Source organism: Chelonus insularis, unplaced genomic scaffold (assembly GCF_013357705.1).
Source record: "Chelonus insularis isolate UGA/USDA-ARS -01 unplaced genomic scaffold, ASM1335770v1 contig_568_pilon, whole genome shotgun sequence".
NCBI classification, from domain to species: Eukaryota; Metazoa; Arthropoda; class Insecta; order Hymenoptera; family Braconidae; genus Chelonus; species Chelonus insularis.
In genome coordinates this window covers 997,462-1,011,210 of record NW_023276647.1, presented here as the reverse complement: position 1 = coordinate 1,011,210, position 13,749 = coordinate 997,462, and the positions used below count along the sequence as shown (strand labels likewise).

The following is a 13,749-nucleotide window of genomic DNA, read 5'->3' as shown; positions in this document are numbered from 1 at the left end:
TTTATTATTATTGTTATTAATATTTCAACTCAATCTGCTCTGTTTCTTGATATGTGATATGCTATTAGCATTAGCATACATTAACTGTAACTTTAGTACATGTAATTAATCATAGGATCGTTTATTTTTCTTTGTGTTGTTTTAGCTAAGTATCTGAACTTTTTAGGTCAATGTTCTTCATCTTATTGATACTTTTTTTATGATATTAAACTACTTGATTATAATTACTCAAGTGATATTACTATGATTGGCAAATCTATCGTGATGAATTAAGCAAGTTGAATATAATCAATCAAATCACTCAAAGCAAATCTGCAGTGGTGACGTGCCGATAGCCGATAGGAGTAGTTTGACACAGGATATCAGCTTATATATGTGCGGATCAGTAAAGGGCAGGTTGATGATTTAGCGGAGTTTCTCACACACCCACATATCCACTCTACACACACGACCTACTATTATATGGCCAGAGGATGACGTTACAGACGGACAACATTACCACTACAGTCTAGAAATTGGAGCCGGACACAACCTCCGGAATTGTAGTTATTGAGGGTCACATTAACTTGATTGCTGATGGACAATCATTAACCAGAGTATCATATTATTTTTAGGTACTTCAATGTTTCTTATCAAAGTTTTTTATTGCGTAGCATTTATTGTACAGCTCATTCAGTTGAATGTTATCTAGCCTTTAACATCTTTCCGGACATTTATTGAATTTAATGAATTAGAAAAAATCATGATTGTAAATAATTATTGAATAAAGACATTAAAATGTTGCATCATTACATGAAATTTAATCTTTGTTTAACTTCATTCATGTTACTGTTTTTTTTTTCATTTTAAACTGTAAAAACTATTTAATAATTGCAAATTGTTATAAATAATTTAGAAATAAATACTTACAATAATAAAAATTAGTTTATTTAATAAACAGCTATAAATTAAATAAAAAATACTCCAAAAATATTTTTGGAGCATCACTACTCCAAAATCTAGAAATGATTTTCAATCATTATTATATTGATTTTTCTTAACATTTATCACTTAAATGAATTTAAAACTATCAATTATTTGTCAAAATATTGTTTAACTAGAGAAAAAAATAAAAAAGACGCTGAAAAAAAATTTTCTACAATGGACAATCCTTTGTTCACACTTGACAGAAGCGAAAAAAATAATCGTTGCCATCAATTAGAAAAAAAGAGTAAAAAAAAAAAAAAACATTTTTCAAACACTTTTATTCCAAATGAAAAGTTAATTACTGTAGCGTTTAGAAAATGCGTATAAACGGAGGTGAACAAAAGCAACAATTATCTAGTGAGTTATATATCTATATAGATATAGCAGCACGTGTATGTGTTGTCCTTGGTTTACGGAGGTTGCATGTATAACAGTATATAATGAGGTGTACTTACTTTATGTATTACATAGGTACACACACATAAATTATGTTAGAAAAGAAAAAATAATGATAATAAATCAATGAAAAACGGTAGAAGGAAATCTGCGGGTCGATTTCTTTTTTTTTTTTTTTAAGATTTTAATCCAGTTCCAATATCACATTATCATATCAGTAGTTGAACTAATCGATTATACTATTTTTTTCATTATTTTATCAAGCCCTCACAAACATTCTTAACTCTGTCTTTTGTTTTTATTATCATTGATAGTAACGAAATGACTAATGGTTTTATATTAACACTCGTGCTGATACGTAATAGCATAAACGAATATGATAAAAGTTGGTCAGATTATTGATATATTTATTCAATTTTCAAGATGATCGAGCTGCAGAGGAAGTGGTAAAAATGTTCTAGTGCGTATTGTGACGATAGATAACGTATCAAATCTAAGATACTACACGCACGTAGACACCACAAGTTGCTTTCATCGTTTCTGTGGTTTTCATCAAATATAAAAGCGTCACGCTATCCTAGAACCACTACTATAACTCTGGCTAGACGATTCTTATCACATCCGGATATAAATTTTACAGCAAAAATTTTTCTACACATTTTCAGTACAATAATTTTCTTTTGTTTGACTTCTTTTTTCTCTCTTTCATACCAACATCCTCTGGCTGCTGTAAATATACACACTTAATTGAAGTATATAATGGAGTAATGAAAATCGCAACTAATATTTATGTACAAAATAAAGACGTGCGTGTGTAACAAAGCACTGTTTTCTTTTAAAGATGCTAATCGTTGGAAATGCATCACATTAAACATATAGGTATATGTAAGTATCTGAGTATGATAATTACAATGACGTATGATTATCAAGGTTAAAATGAAACATGCATCAACTCTCCCTCTCGATGGTATTTAACATTATGAGATGTTGTATATACATAATCAACAACTTTGTTGGTATGTTTTGTTAATTGAAATTCAGTTACAATTAGGCGTTTAATTCAGTAATAATATACAGTTGTAAATTACATATCATCAACCACTAATCGTTATTCAATAAAATATTGCTAAGAAAATTATTGGCTTATTTAATTACGCTCATATAATAATTAGGGAGTAAAATTATTCGTGTTATCTTTTCATCTATAAACAATCAATCTATGATTTAAATAAGACTTTCACTAATCTAACGATAATTACAATTTTTATTATAAAAATATATCCTTTTCGTCAGAATAATTTATCTCAAGCTGACTTTAATTAATTGTACAAATTTTCAAACGATGATATAATTTCGAGATAATAAAGGTTTTGATGTGGCAGATAAATAAATAAAATATCCGTTAGAGGTTCAACCATGCATATGAACAGTTTTATAATTGCATCATGATAAAGACAAATAAAAGAGAAGCTATAGAAAGTCTATAAGAACTTACTTGCAGTTAATATATACATATATATGATAGCTAATAATTGGACAGATTTGAGACCACGCCATGTCGACTGACCAATCCCAACACCAGTCTCTTTTTCTTTAGCTACCCATTGGTCCATTTTGCAATACTGAGTCATGAGTAACACGCTTGCGATGGTATTATTGAATTTTTCTTGGCGTTTTACTTTCTTCCAAACTTTATAATCTGATATTACTCATCCCTTTACCTCTTTTCGGTGACCTACATTTTTTTTTGTCGTCAATGAGTCATTACGAAACAGTTATGATCACTGATTAATAATTTTTTTGTTGTTATGACATCAATAGAGCAATTTAGAGTTTGAAACATGTTTGAAGATAGGTATAAGTACCTGTTGGTAACATGTGTATGTATGTGTGTGAGCTTGTTGAGGAAATTTTGTCTCTTGACTCATCTAGACAAAATGCCGATCGTTTCCGGGAATTAAGGCAGGTTACTCAGAAACTAAAGCGAAATGAATCACGTAATATTACTTTGTGTACCTATTTTTTTCTTTCGCTTTTTTTTTAAAGCTAAATAAATTTGTATATGGTGTGTATGTATTTATATATGGGTATTAGATATATACAGAGACTACAATGTGTCCAGTGGATTGGAAGTGAGCTAGGCAACTGATGAGAGGTTGCCCTTGGATATCATATATATATGTACACACATTTGAGCATAGTAAAAGCTAGATTTCTGAAGATAACTTCTCAACTCGATGACTCACATCATTTCAAAGGACAACAAAGCTTACGAAAATTAATTGTTACGTAGCAGGTCTTAAATCAAATTAAAAATAGCAAAAAAAAGGTCCAAAAATTAATTTTTATTCTAAATATGTAAATTTTTTGCTTTAATTATTTTTTAAAAATAATCTTCAAGTTACTACGGTAGAATTAAAAAATTTTTTTTCTAAAAACTATTACATATGTATAAATTTTCATTAGAGCAACGATCTGGAATACAAGTATCGGAACAAAAAAAGCAATGCAATAATGTTAGAATTAACCTATTAACTAAAGAATCTCGATTTTATCACCATCATAATGTTTATATTTATTTCGATGTAAATACTATCAACTATCATGTCGTTTGCACACATTATTCATGTTTAATATATTCTTGTACTACTTAGATTTTATGCTCTACTCATATCAAGCAGTTAAACAGTAAAGCTGCTTGCATACTGGCTATAGACTTTTCAACCACTCATCATCAATAAGTACGTGTATGAGTAATGCAGTAGCTCTCCAAGTCTTGCGATACGACTGAGCACGTTCTAACCGCTTGAGTGATGTGCAAAAACGTAAACGAGGAAGCTTCTATATGTATTTATCCATCACCAAGTTAATAGATACATACAATAATTATAATACATGTGTGTGTATTTTAAAAAACAACTTGACGACTGTATTGTATATACTTTTTTTTATCTAATTATTCAACCACCACTTGCTAGTCATGTATATGTTAACATATGTATTTTCACGATTATTCTTTAAATAAATTATTTTTACAATAACTATTTCTTTATCAACATCAGAACATTGAAAAACTCTTCCTTTAATTATTATCCCTTTTGTCTGATTGCATCAACCTTTTTCTTTTGTTTTAATAATTTATGTCTATTTTAATGTACCATAGGTATATGTTATAATATTATATAGTTTGATTAACGAATAAGTGACGTTGTCAAGATATCAAGATCAGCAGGCATGTGACCGACGACAATACAGAAAATATAATACCCAAGCTCAACGCGAATAATCCTGACCAGCGCAATGTAACTGGAGGATATATTGCGTGCACATTGCGAGGGGTTGCTTTACACCGCAACGAACGAGCATGAAATAATAATTCGAAAAAGCTGAATATAATGAGAATAAAATGAAAATATCACACACAACAGCCTACTGGAGATGAATTTGCTTTTGAAATCTTTTCAAGACCTTGTAAAAATCAGGGATCTCAGGTGTTATATGATATGCTTGCACTTGCGAGTTTGAACAGGTCGCTTTGCTAAACCCGATTCTTCTCGTCGAACCTGTTTGTTCCGAATTTAATGTATATATTTGTGAGAACTCGTTTACCAGCATAGGTAAATAATTTATATTTATTTTATTGATAATCATCAACATCGTTGGGTATTGCTCAGTTAAACAAAAGCATTTGGAACAAAGTAGATCTGATGTATTGATCTAGAACATATTCCTCAGGCGTAATGTATACTTTTTAATATCAAATTTTTCTTTCAATGAGAGATACTAGAGATGTTTGATCCTCCTACTATTTTTTTATTTATCTGATAATAAATAATATTCTTTAATCAGACAGAATATCTAATTTTTTATTGTAAAATTTTTTATCAACTAAAAAGTATTGTAAATAAATTCTAAAAAGTTTCTATGTTCATTTTTTTTATTGGAAAAGAAAAGGAAGATATAATCAGTCTAGAGATCTTTAGCTTCTGTTTTTTAAGGTTATTTTAACCATCATTATTGTTAAGTAGATAATTAAACAAAAAAAAAACTACTTCTAATTATGTAGTCCTTATTATTCAAATGAAATAAAAGATTTATTATCCTACTAAATATGTAAAATCAACTCCTTAATTCGATTTTATATCAAAGAAATATAATATATGAAGGTATATACAGGCTATATGGTTGTAATGAAAGTTTTTCAGAAAAACAAGTTTTATGTTTCTTTGAATAGACTGATGCAGATAGACAAAATTTGGTGGTTTTAGTAATATGTGTCGGGATAATTTATATTATTATTTTTAGAGAAAAGTGTGTAGTTGTGTAGTACACATTACAATAAAGAACGGTGTTAAGCGAAGAAGGAATAAAAAGAAGAGGGAACCCAATGGTGGAAACTGGTCTTGTCTTGAGACTCGTATATCTTTATAGGATCGGCCGCTATGTGACAGCTAACGAATATCAGGGACAAAGAATAACAAGTGGTTTTTGGGACCTTATTTCTTGGAATTTAGTGTCGTTTTCTTAGAGTTTAGATGGTCTTACCACGAAGCAGGCTTGAATCCATCAGATTTCCTTGACTTTTTTTCTTCCTTTTAAATTCAATTCACTTGTATACACGTCTTTTGTTGGCTTTTTATCGTTTGTAATTTCTCGTCTATTGAAACGTGATTTTATATATAGATTTAATCGTGACGAAACAATTTGTTGTAGATAAAATATTGAACTCAAAGTAATAAAATAGGTTTTGAAGGTATTATATGTAGAAAAAGAGCGAGAAGGAGGACAAGAAAAAATGGAGGAATAAAAACAGTGGTAATAGCGTAGGTTTAGCTGACCTAAGAGTTAATCACAGGTATGTTATTTAGCAAACGTGACTGGTGAGTTTTGTGTATACTTTTATACATGTGGGTATCGTGAGTATTTTAATAAACCTTTGCACTAACCCCCAAATGTCCCAAGAGAAAAAAGTTTAAAAAAAGATATCAGCCCTACGGTTTTGCCGTATGGGAAATTGCCTCAGGCATACCGGTATTGTGGGTAATCGGTGGGCGTGAACACTCAGATTATGGCAAACCAAAAATAATGATAAATTGCAGCTTCAGCTTGAGCTTAACACCAAGTAGTACTTAATAGTAGGTAAATATCGTATAAAACCTCCAAATGAATACACATAAATTTGACAACATTTTATTGATACCATCACTTTCTGCTCCATTTTTTTAATTCCATTTTTGCTTTGTAAAAAGTTTAAAAATTAGGTCATTGTTGTTTGATTTTTTTTTTAAACTCAATAGTATCAATTATTCTTTGTAATTTCTTTTTAAGGGGATTTCATTCATGTATTGTATCGAAGAATGATTTTGGAGTGGATAAAATATATTGGTAATTTATGTAAATGTAATATTTATGATGTTTACATCAGTTTCTCATGTCATTACATTAATGTCTGATGAATATGGAAAAAAATCATTCGAAGAATCAATTTTTAATATTTACTGGAAAGAATTTAACCCTTTTGTGTTTCAGTAATGTCAAATTATCCAACAACATCCTTTAATTGACTTCTTGAAAAACTTATTAGTATCGTAGATACACTGAAAGATCGAATTTTTTACAATCAATGTCCAAAATGAATTTTTAATCAAGTGGATGTACACAATTTGATGCCTTCAAACTTTAAAAACATTCTGTGGAACCAATTTATATTATTGCTAACACCGCAGGCTAAACTAAAAGCGTGTGAAAAACGAAAATACGTTGAAGTTTGAAAAATACTTCCTGCAATTTTTTGACAGGTTCATCTTTATATATAAAGATAAAAAAAGTATTTTAAAAGTCTTCCCTAATCAGTAAGTTTTAAATTCAAACATTTCTAACAGCATTATTTAATTAAAAAATAAAACAAAAAAAGAAATAATGAATTTATCAATCAAATGATGACTCATTGAGTGAATCATCTTATCAATAACCGTTATTATTTATTATTCCATAAATTATTGACTTGAAAAATAGAAAAATAATGTAATTTAGTAACCCCTGAGTTAAGTACAATATTGATAATAAGCGGATAGCATTGATTTTAAGAAAAAGTGTAATCATCAGTAAGTAATACAGTAAATTATTTTAAAGCCGATTAGTGCTGAATAAAAGCAATAATTTAGTGATAATTACTGGAAATGCTTACTTACAGTAGTGTGTTAATGGTGGAGTAAACGAGTCGTGACGAATATAAAAATGCATCTTTGCACGAAACAGGTTGTCGACCCCATTGTGTCACCTGCGCTCCGAGGCATGTCGGTGTTAGATGCGTCATCTTGGTTTGTGATCCGGCATCCTATATACTACGAGTGCAACGTCCGGCTGAGCGAGTTCCTTATCCTTTAAGCTTTCTATATCCTTTCGCCGAACGGAAACAAAATGGCTTATTGGAATGCTTCAGCTTGCAATTTTATGTAACACACTACGCATATCTGAACGATGATGTGGATCAACCCTGGAACAAACAAAGACATATTTATTCTATTTGTGTACAAATTAGATTATATTACTGTGTTGTGTCAGGATTGGGTACTGAGAAAAGGATTTGTCATGATTAACATTTTTCTGAAGGTGGTTCTGCTCTGAGCAACATAGGAATTATTTGGGGGAAATGAATTCATACGTTGAATTAAATTTTTATTCAAGACTAAAGCTCCAATTTTACCCTTAGTCTTTTGTTTACACAATTATTTTGTTATATAAAAAAATCTAGGGACTGTCAATATCCCATTTTTAATCAACTGATATAAAATTGATTAATGATAAGTAACAAAAAAGAGCATTTGACAAAAAGCTTTCGAGAAAAATTGATTATTATTTTTATCTGAATTCATCATTGATTGATTCGATAAAACTTTATCTCAAGAAATGACATAATTCCTTCGGTTAAAAAATGACGTTACTTATTGTGCAGGTTAATGGGGACACAGTGGGTTACAATCAGGTGAAAAAAGCCAGTAAAAACGAGAACTTGGATGACTAAGAGCAGTGCTCAAGTTGCACATGTGAAAAGAATTAAGGTGAGTGTTGGAGAAAGAGCTTGTGGGGAGTTGAACTTTTATTTTTTTTTCTTTTTCATTCCCATCATCATCATCATCGTTTCTATACCATTACAAACATGAGTCATCATTTGGTCTCTGGTGCATATACAGGTAGAGACACTCCGGGCTCTTTTCTACGCATTAAAAAATTGCTTCTTTTGTGACTAGACAGTGGTTACCACGGGTCATGCTAATTTCTAGTATTTAGATCTGGTGGTTTGAACTACTGTGCTAATTATGTCGGCTAACAGAAATGCCCCCAACCAATGTTTAAATATTGCATAAGTTGAACTTGAATGATGTATTTTCGATAAGAAGTCTGAAATTAATTTTAATCCAATTTCTTTTTCATTCAAATTATAATAACAATTATTTAAAAATGGAGCTTCACCCCAACTATAATGCTGACACTTTTTTTAAGTCTCTAATGATGATGATTCATCTAAAAAAAAAATATTTCAATTCGGTTTTCGTATAATGATGATATACTTTCACATATTCATAGCGATTTAAATTTACATTTGTGACATGGGTGATGAAACGGGTTGGAAAAGAATGAAATTATAAAAATATATTAGGAAATAGAACCAAAGTCATTTAGCAATGTCAACTGAGCTACTGTGTATGGAGGGAATAAATGAAACATGTACAACTTCTATATCCATATATGTATATTATGCAAATCCTTCAATATCTACGTGTTATACTATTAATATTGCTATGACAGATTGAATAATGATCCGGTAGTTTGCTTGTCGTAGCTACTATGTGGCTTTGACATTACGAGATTAAAATTTTCGTGGAAAGACTAAACATAATGTTGGATGTAAAGACGAAAAGCTTTATTTTCATCTATCATACATAATAAACACAAGTGTTTAGTACGAATATTTTTTCATCAAATAATTTATAGCTATTATTTTAATCATTATTAAGCATAAACTACTGATATACATTTATTGAGATTTTTTTTTTTTCGAGAAAAGATCACAGTTAATCTTTTAGTATTATTATCATTGTTGTTATTATTGTCATTATGAAATCATGGACAGTAAATTATATTTTTATTTTTGTCGGTTTAGTTTGACTGGCTTGGTTAGTCACGCGTTTCCACAAGAATAATAGGAAAAAAAATATAAAAGAATTTTTTCTCATCTGAACTTTCCCCTTCAGCACTCTTCTCTTCTTCCAAATAATGACTTATCTTACCTGGAAGGTCTCTAGCTTGTCAAAAAAATTTATTGATTAACATGAATTATTTTTCTTTACCTAAGGAAAAAATCAATGCAATAAATTTATTTAATTGATTATCATCAACTACAAAATCTACAATTTTGTGGAAAATTCGTTTCGGATAAATTTCCTTGTAAATTGTATAATAAAAAGTCTGATAAAGATTAATTAAAACTAGATAAGGAGAATAAAATTATTCCGAGCAGACAAAAGGTAGCATAAAATTACGTCTGCATGCGTCACTTATTACTCGTGTCATGAAAATAAGTGAGTACATATATATGTAGAAAAAAAAGGAAGAATAAAGTAATGTAGAGGAAGGAAGGAAGGAATTAAAGAGAATTCAGCAAAATTATCGTTCATCACCGGTGTTGCATTCACCTCCTGGTCTACACCCTCGTGGGAAATCTAGCTCATCCGCCCTTTGTTGTGGAGCAATTAAAATTAGTACTGTTAATTACCCACGCGCGGTATCCAACTCTGCGCGTGCTTGTTAGTAAGCAGCAAAAACTGCCGAAATTATAAGCGCAGAACAAAATGTAATATGCTGTAGTTACATCTAACGATTCCACCTATATATGTAAATAAGATTGCGTGTGTGAATATATTTTTTTTCACCTCTCGTAAATTATATGTGTTTTTGTTGAGGCTGATGAGTGCGTGTGCATGTATGACATTAGTGGGCGGAACGAGCATCGCTAGATTTGTTCTGTGATTATTGTCCCTTATTAACACTAATTTTACAGTATATAGATATTATTTATCTATAAATATTTTATATTTAATTCAGAAAATTACCAATTGTTGATTTAATGAATATTTTACAGTTCAATTTCACGTTTAATATTCAACAACTGATTTCAAATTTAATAAAATTTCATAGGAATTATAAATTAAATTGAAATCAGTGAGTAATGATTTTTATTGCTTCTTCATAATGAGAATTTAATTGAAATAAATTCTCTAAAAATAGATAGTGAATTTTATTCGATATAAACAACAGCTAATATTTCGGTTTTATTAGACAATTGAAATGATCATTGATTATTAATAACTGATTATTCATTGACTCGATTGATTTAATATTTCTCCAAAAAACGACAATTCTTTTGTAATATTGCTCAAACATTTTTGAATTGATTCGTTCGATTACTCAGAAATCAAAAAATAAATAAATTGATCTAAAATATCTTTATGCTAGGGAATTTCCAAAAATTCTATTTGACTGTAAAAATTTATTACTCTCATTTATTAGACTTTATCTGTCTCGAGAATCATTCAAAAATGAAAATAAAATCTTTAATCTCAGTTAATAGTCTTGAAAATTAATTAAAAAACACAATATAAGCTTTCAGGTTTATGTAATCAAGTTACATATCATGTTAATCCAAGCTTGAAGCTTCAACAAGCATAATAAATAGCAAGATAAAGTTTTAAAATGAAGAAAAATGTGATTTTCGCGCATAACACAGTGCACATTATATCTCAAAATTGTCGTGTTTGTTAAACAGTTTGTATAAGTACCCACAAACGGGTTCGTGATTGCGGTCACGTGGCGTCTTTACGTCGTTCTATAACTATACATACGTTAAAGTGTATACATAACTACGTAACGTCAAGTAAAACATCACCACTACACCATTATGTTAGTGGAAGGATGATTTCTCTGAATGCCCACTGATTGTAATCATCGGACTGTAAGTAATGTGAACTCTACATGTATGCCGCTTGTGCAGTACCCTTTATACTCCTATGGCTCTCATTCCAAATAAATCCTCTCTGGTTCTAGCTGCTAGCAGATCAAATCCCATCATTCGTGCCGTTCACTCTAATCACCCTCAAAAGATAATTGCTCGAAAATTCTTTTTTTTTCAATCTCTATTTCTGTTTTGATAGCTCAAAAATCCTTTTTCTTTGAGTTAGAAATATTTTTTAATCGCCTTTGATTGGTCTATTGAACTGACAAATAGAAAAAAGTGACGGTTTTAATTGAAAACATCTGATACTGCTTTATTTGTCAGTTTTTTTCAGGCTTTCATTTCGATCTATAAAAGTTAAAAAAAATAAAATTTTTTTGTGATGCCTTAACTTCGAACTCTAAAGTAAGATGGACATGATGATGACGAGTATAGAATAGACTATATTGAGTATAAAGCATAAATGTGAGTATAACCCGGGTCCTGAGGTTGTTACGGGACATAAAATTGTGAAACACTACTGTCTGCCTTTACTATATAATTCTAAGATGTTGTTCGTGTGTTGTTTGATTTTACTGCTTGTGTGCAATTTATCTCTGCTATGCATGATGAAATATTTCACCCCTCAAATCTTATTTTTACGGAAGAAAATAAAGGTTTAAACCGGTCTTAATATTTTTTTACATTTTTAATAAACAGTAAATAACGATAAAACAAAGTAAAAGAAAGCTTTTATGAAATTTTTTTTTAGAATTATTTGAATTAAAAATCGCAAATCTTTCATTGTTGAACAATTTTTCCTTTGATTTATTAAGTTTCATTTTTTGGAGTCAAATTGATGGCTGATAAATTATCTAAAAGAACCTTAATCATTTCTTTATCAAAAGTTTCTTATCAAAGAGTAATTATAGGAAATATATTAGAACCTTTTCCCGTTAAATAAACTCTCGAGGTAATTGACAAATCAGAATATGACTCACTTTGTTCCATCATCATTAATTACACGGGTTGTCTGATCATCGGATTATCTTTTTAAGTACCCATACATATGTGCCGTGAAATTTAGCTGACTCATGGATACGCAGACAAATAAATACGAGATTATTACAAAAATGAAATAAATGAAAAAGACAGATATGAATTGTTCCACAGATATGGTCACTCTAATATACCCCAAACTCTGATATAAAAACTCAAGTATTTGACATACACTTGAGAAAGAAATTGTTACGGAAATAAATTTTGATAGAAAGGAAATTACATTGATTAAAGGATCAAGTATAACATGATTTCCTTTAGATTTTTATTTCAAGAGCTTTTTTCCGGTCACATTGACCATAGATCACCGACCATCTAATCAAAAACAATCAATCTGCTTTTATTTGCTTTTAATCGGCAATATTTACTCCGAAAAAGAAATGCATCTGATAACTAAACAAAAAAAAACAGAGAAGAAAATTTAACACTTCTATGCATACGTGATGGTCTGATGTAAATAAGTGATGTACGATTACATATTTAACCACATATATTGCACGTGTCACTTTTCGGTTGGGATCATCCTACACGACATATCACTTTCAAAAATCGCTGATATATATCTATGTTAATTGAAATAATCATCAAAATATTCAGCGGGTGATGTTCTATCACGGGTGAATCAAATTTAAATTAGAGTACGAAATTAAGCGCAGGTGGAGGGAATGTAACGGTATCGCACTCGGTGTCGAGTAAATAAATTGTGATGAATGATGATAGTAAAGAATGACGTCATCCACAGCTAAATGCAAATCTTTTTTTTTTATTTCAACCGTGAGAAAAAATTGGCAATGACTATGGAATTTATCGTTGCGAAATTAAAATGAATATTATATTCTAAATATATTTTTACAATAAATTAAATTATAACAATGCTTTTTCTATCTTGCCGGTCATTCGATATAATTAAACATCATCCTCAATGGTTAATATTTTTTTCAAGTGGATTTTTGATGAATTTTATTTTCAGTAATTATGGAACTTAATGAAACAGTATACGGTTGTCACCATAAATTAATGTGAAAAAATGATTGCGTAAAATTACCTATGCTGATAATTGCGATTTTTGTCACTTGGAGATCGAAACAAAAAGCAAGAGTCACGCGAGCAATAATAAATCCCGTAAACGTCTCGTAAACTCAAGCGCATTAATGTAAATTCATATGAATAAGTTCCTAATCGCCTTTGGTACACCTGCAATCGCCATATGGTCTTTTTTTAGTCTATTCGATTACACATCCCTCACGGATACAAATGTATATAGGTGTATAGAAATATAATACATATGTGGAGTTTTGTATTAGGGCTACAGCAGACTAGAGGGTTACTATCTCCTC

General features: G+C 30.0%; 1 protein-coding gene across 2 annotated transcripts in view; it reads right to left on the bottom strand.

Moving 5' to 3' along the window:
- The window catches only part of LOC118070309 (uncharacterized), a 157,836-nt gene that overhangs the window by 14,608 nt on the left and 129,479 nt on the right, over positions 1 to 13,749 (bottom strand). For both annotated transcript variants that reach the window (XM_035088848.1, XM_035088849.1), the window contains exon 6: positions 7,554 to 7,858. In XM_035088848.1, the coding sequence (XP_034944739.1) occupies positions 7,554 to 7,605 (52 nt within the window). In that variant the 5' untranslated portion in view covers positions 7,606 to 7,858. The remainder of the gene's footprint in view (positions 1 to 7,553; positions 7,859 to 13,749) is intronic.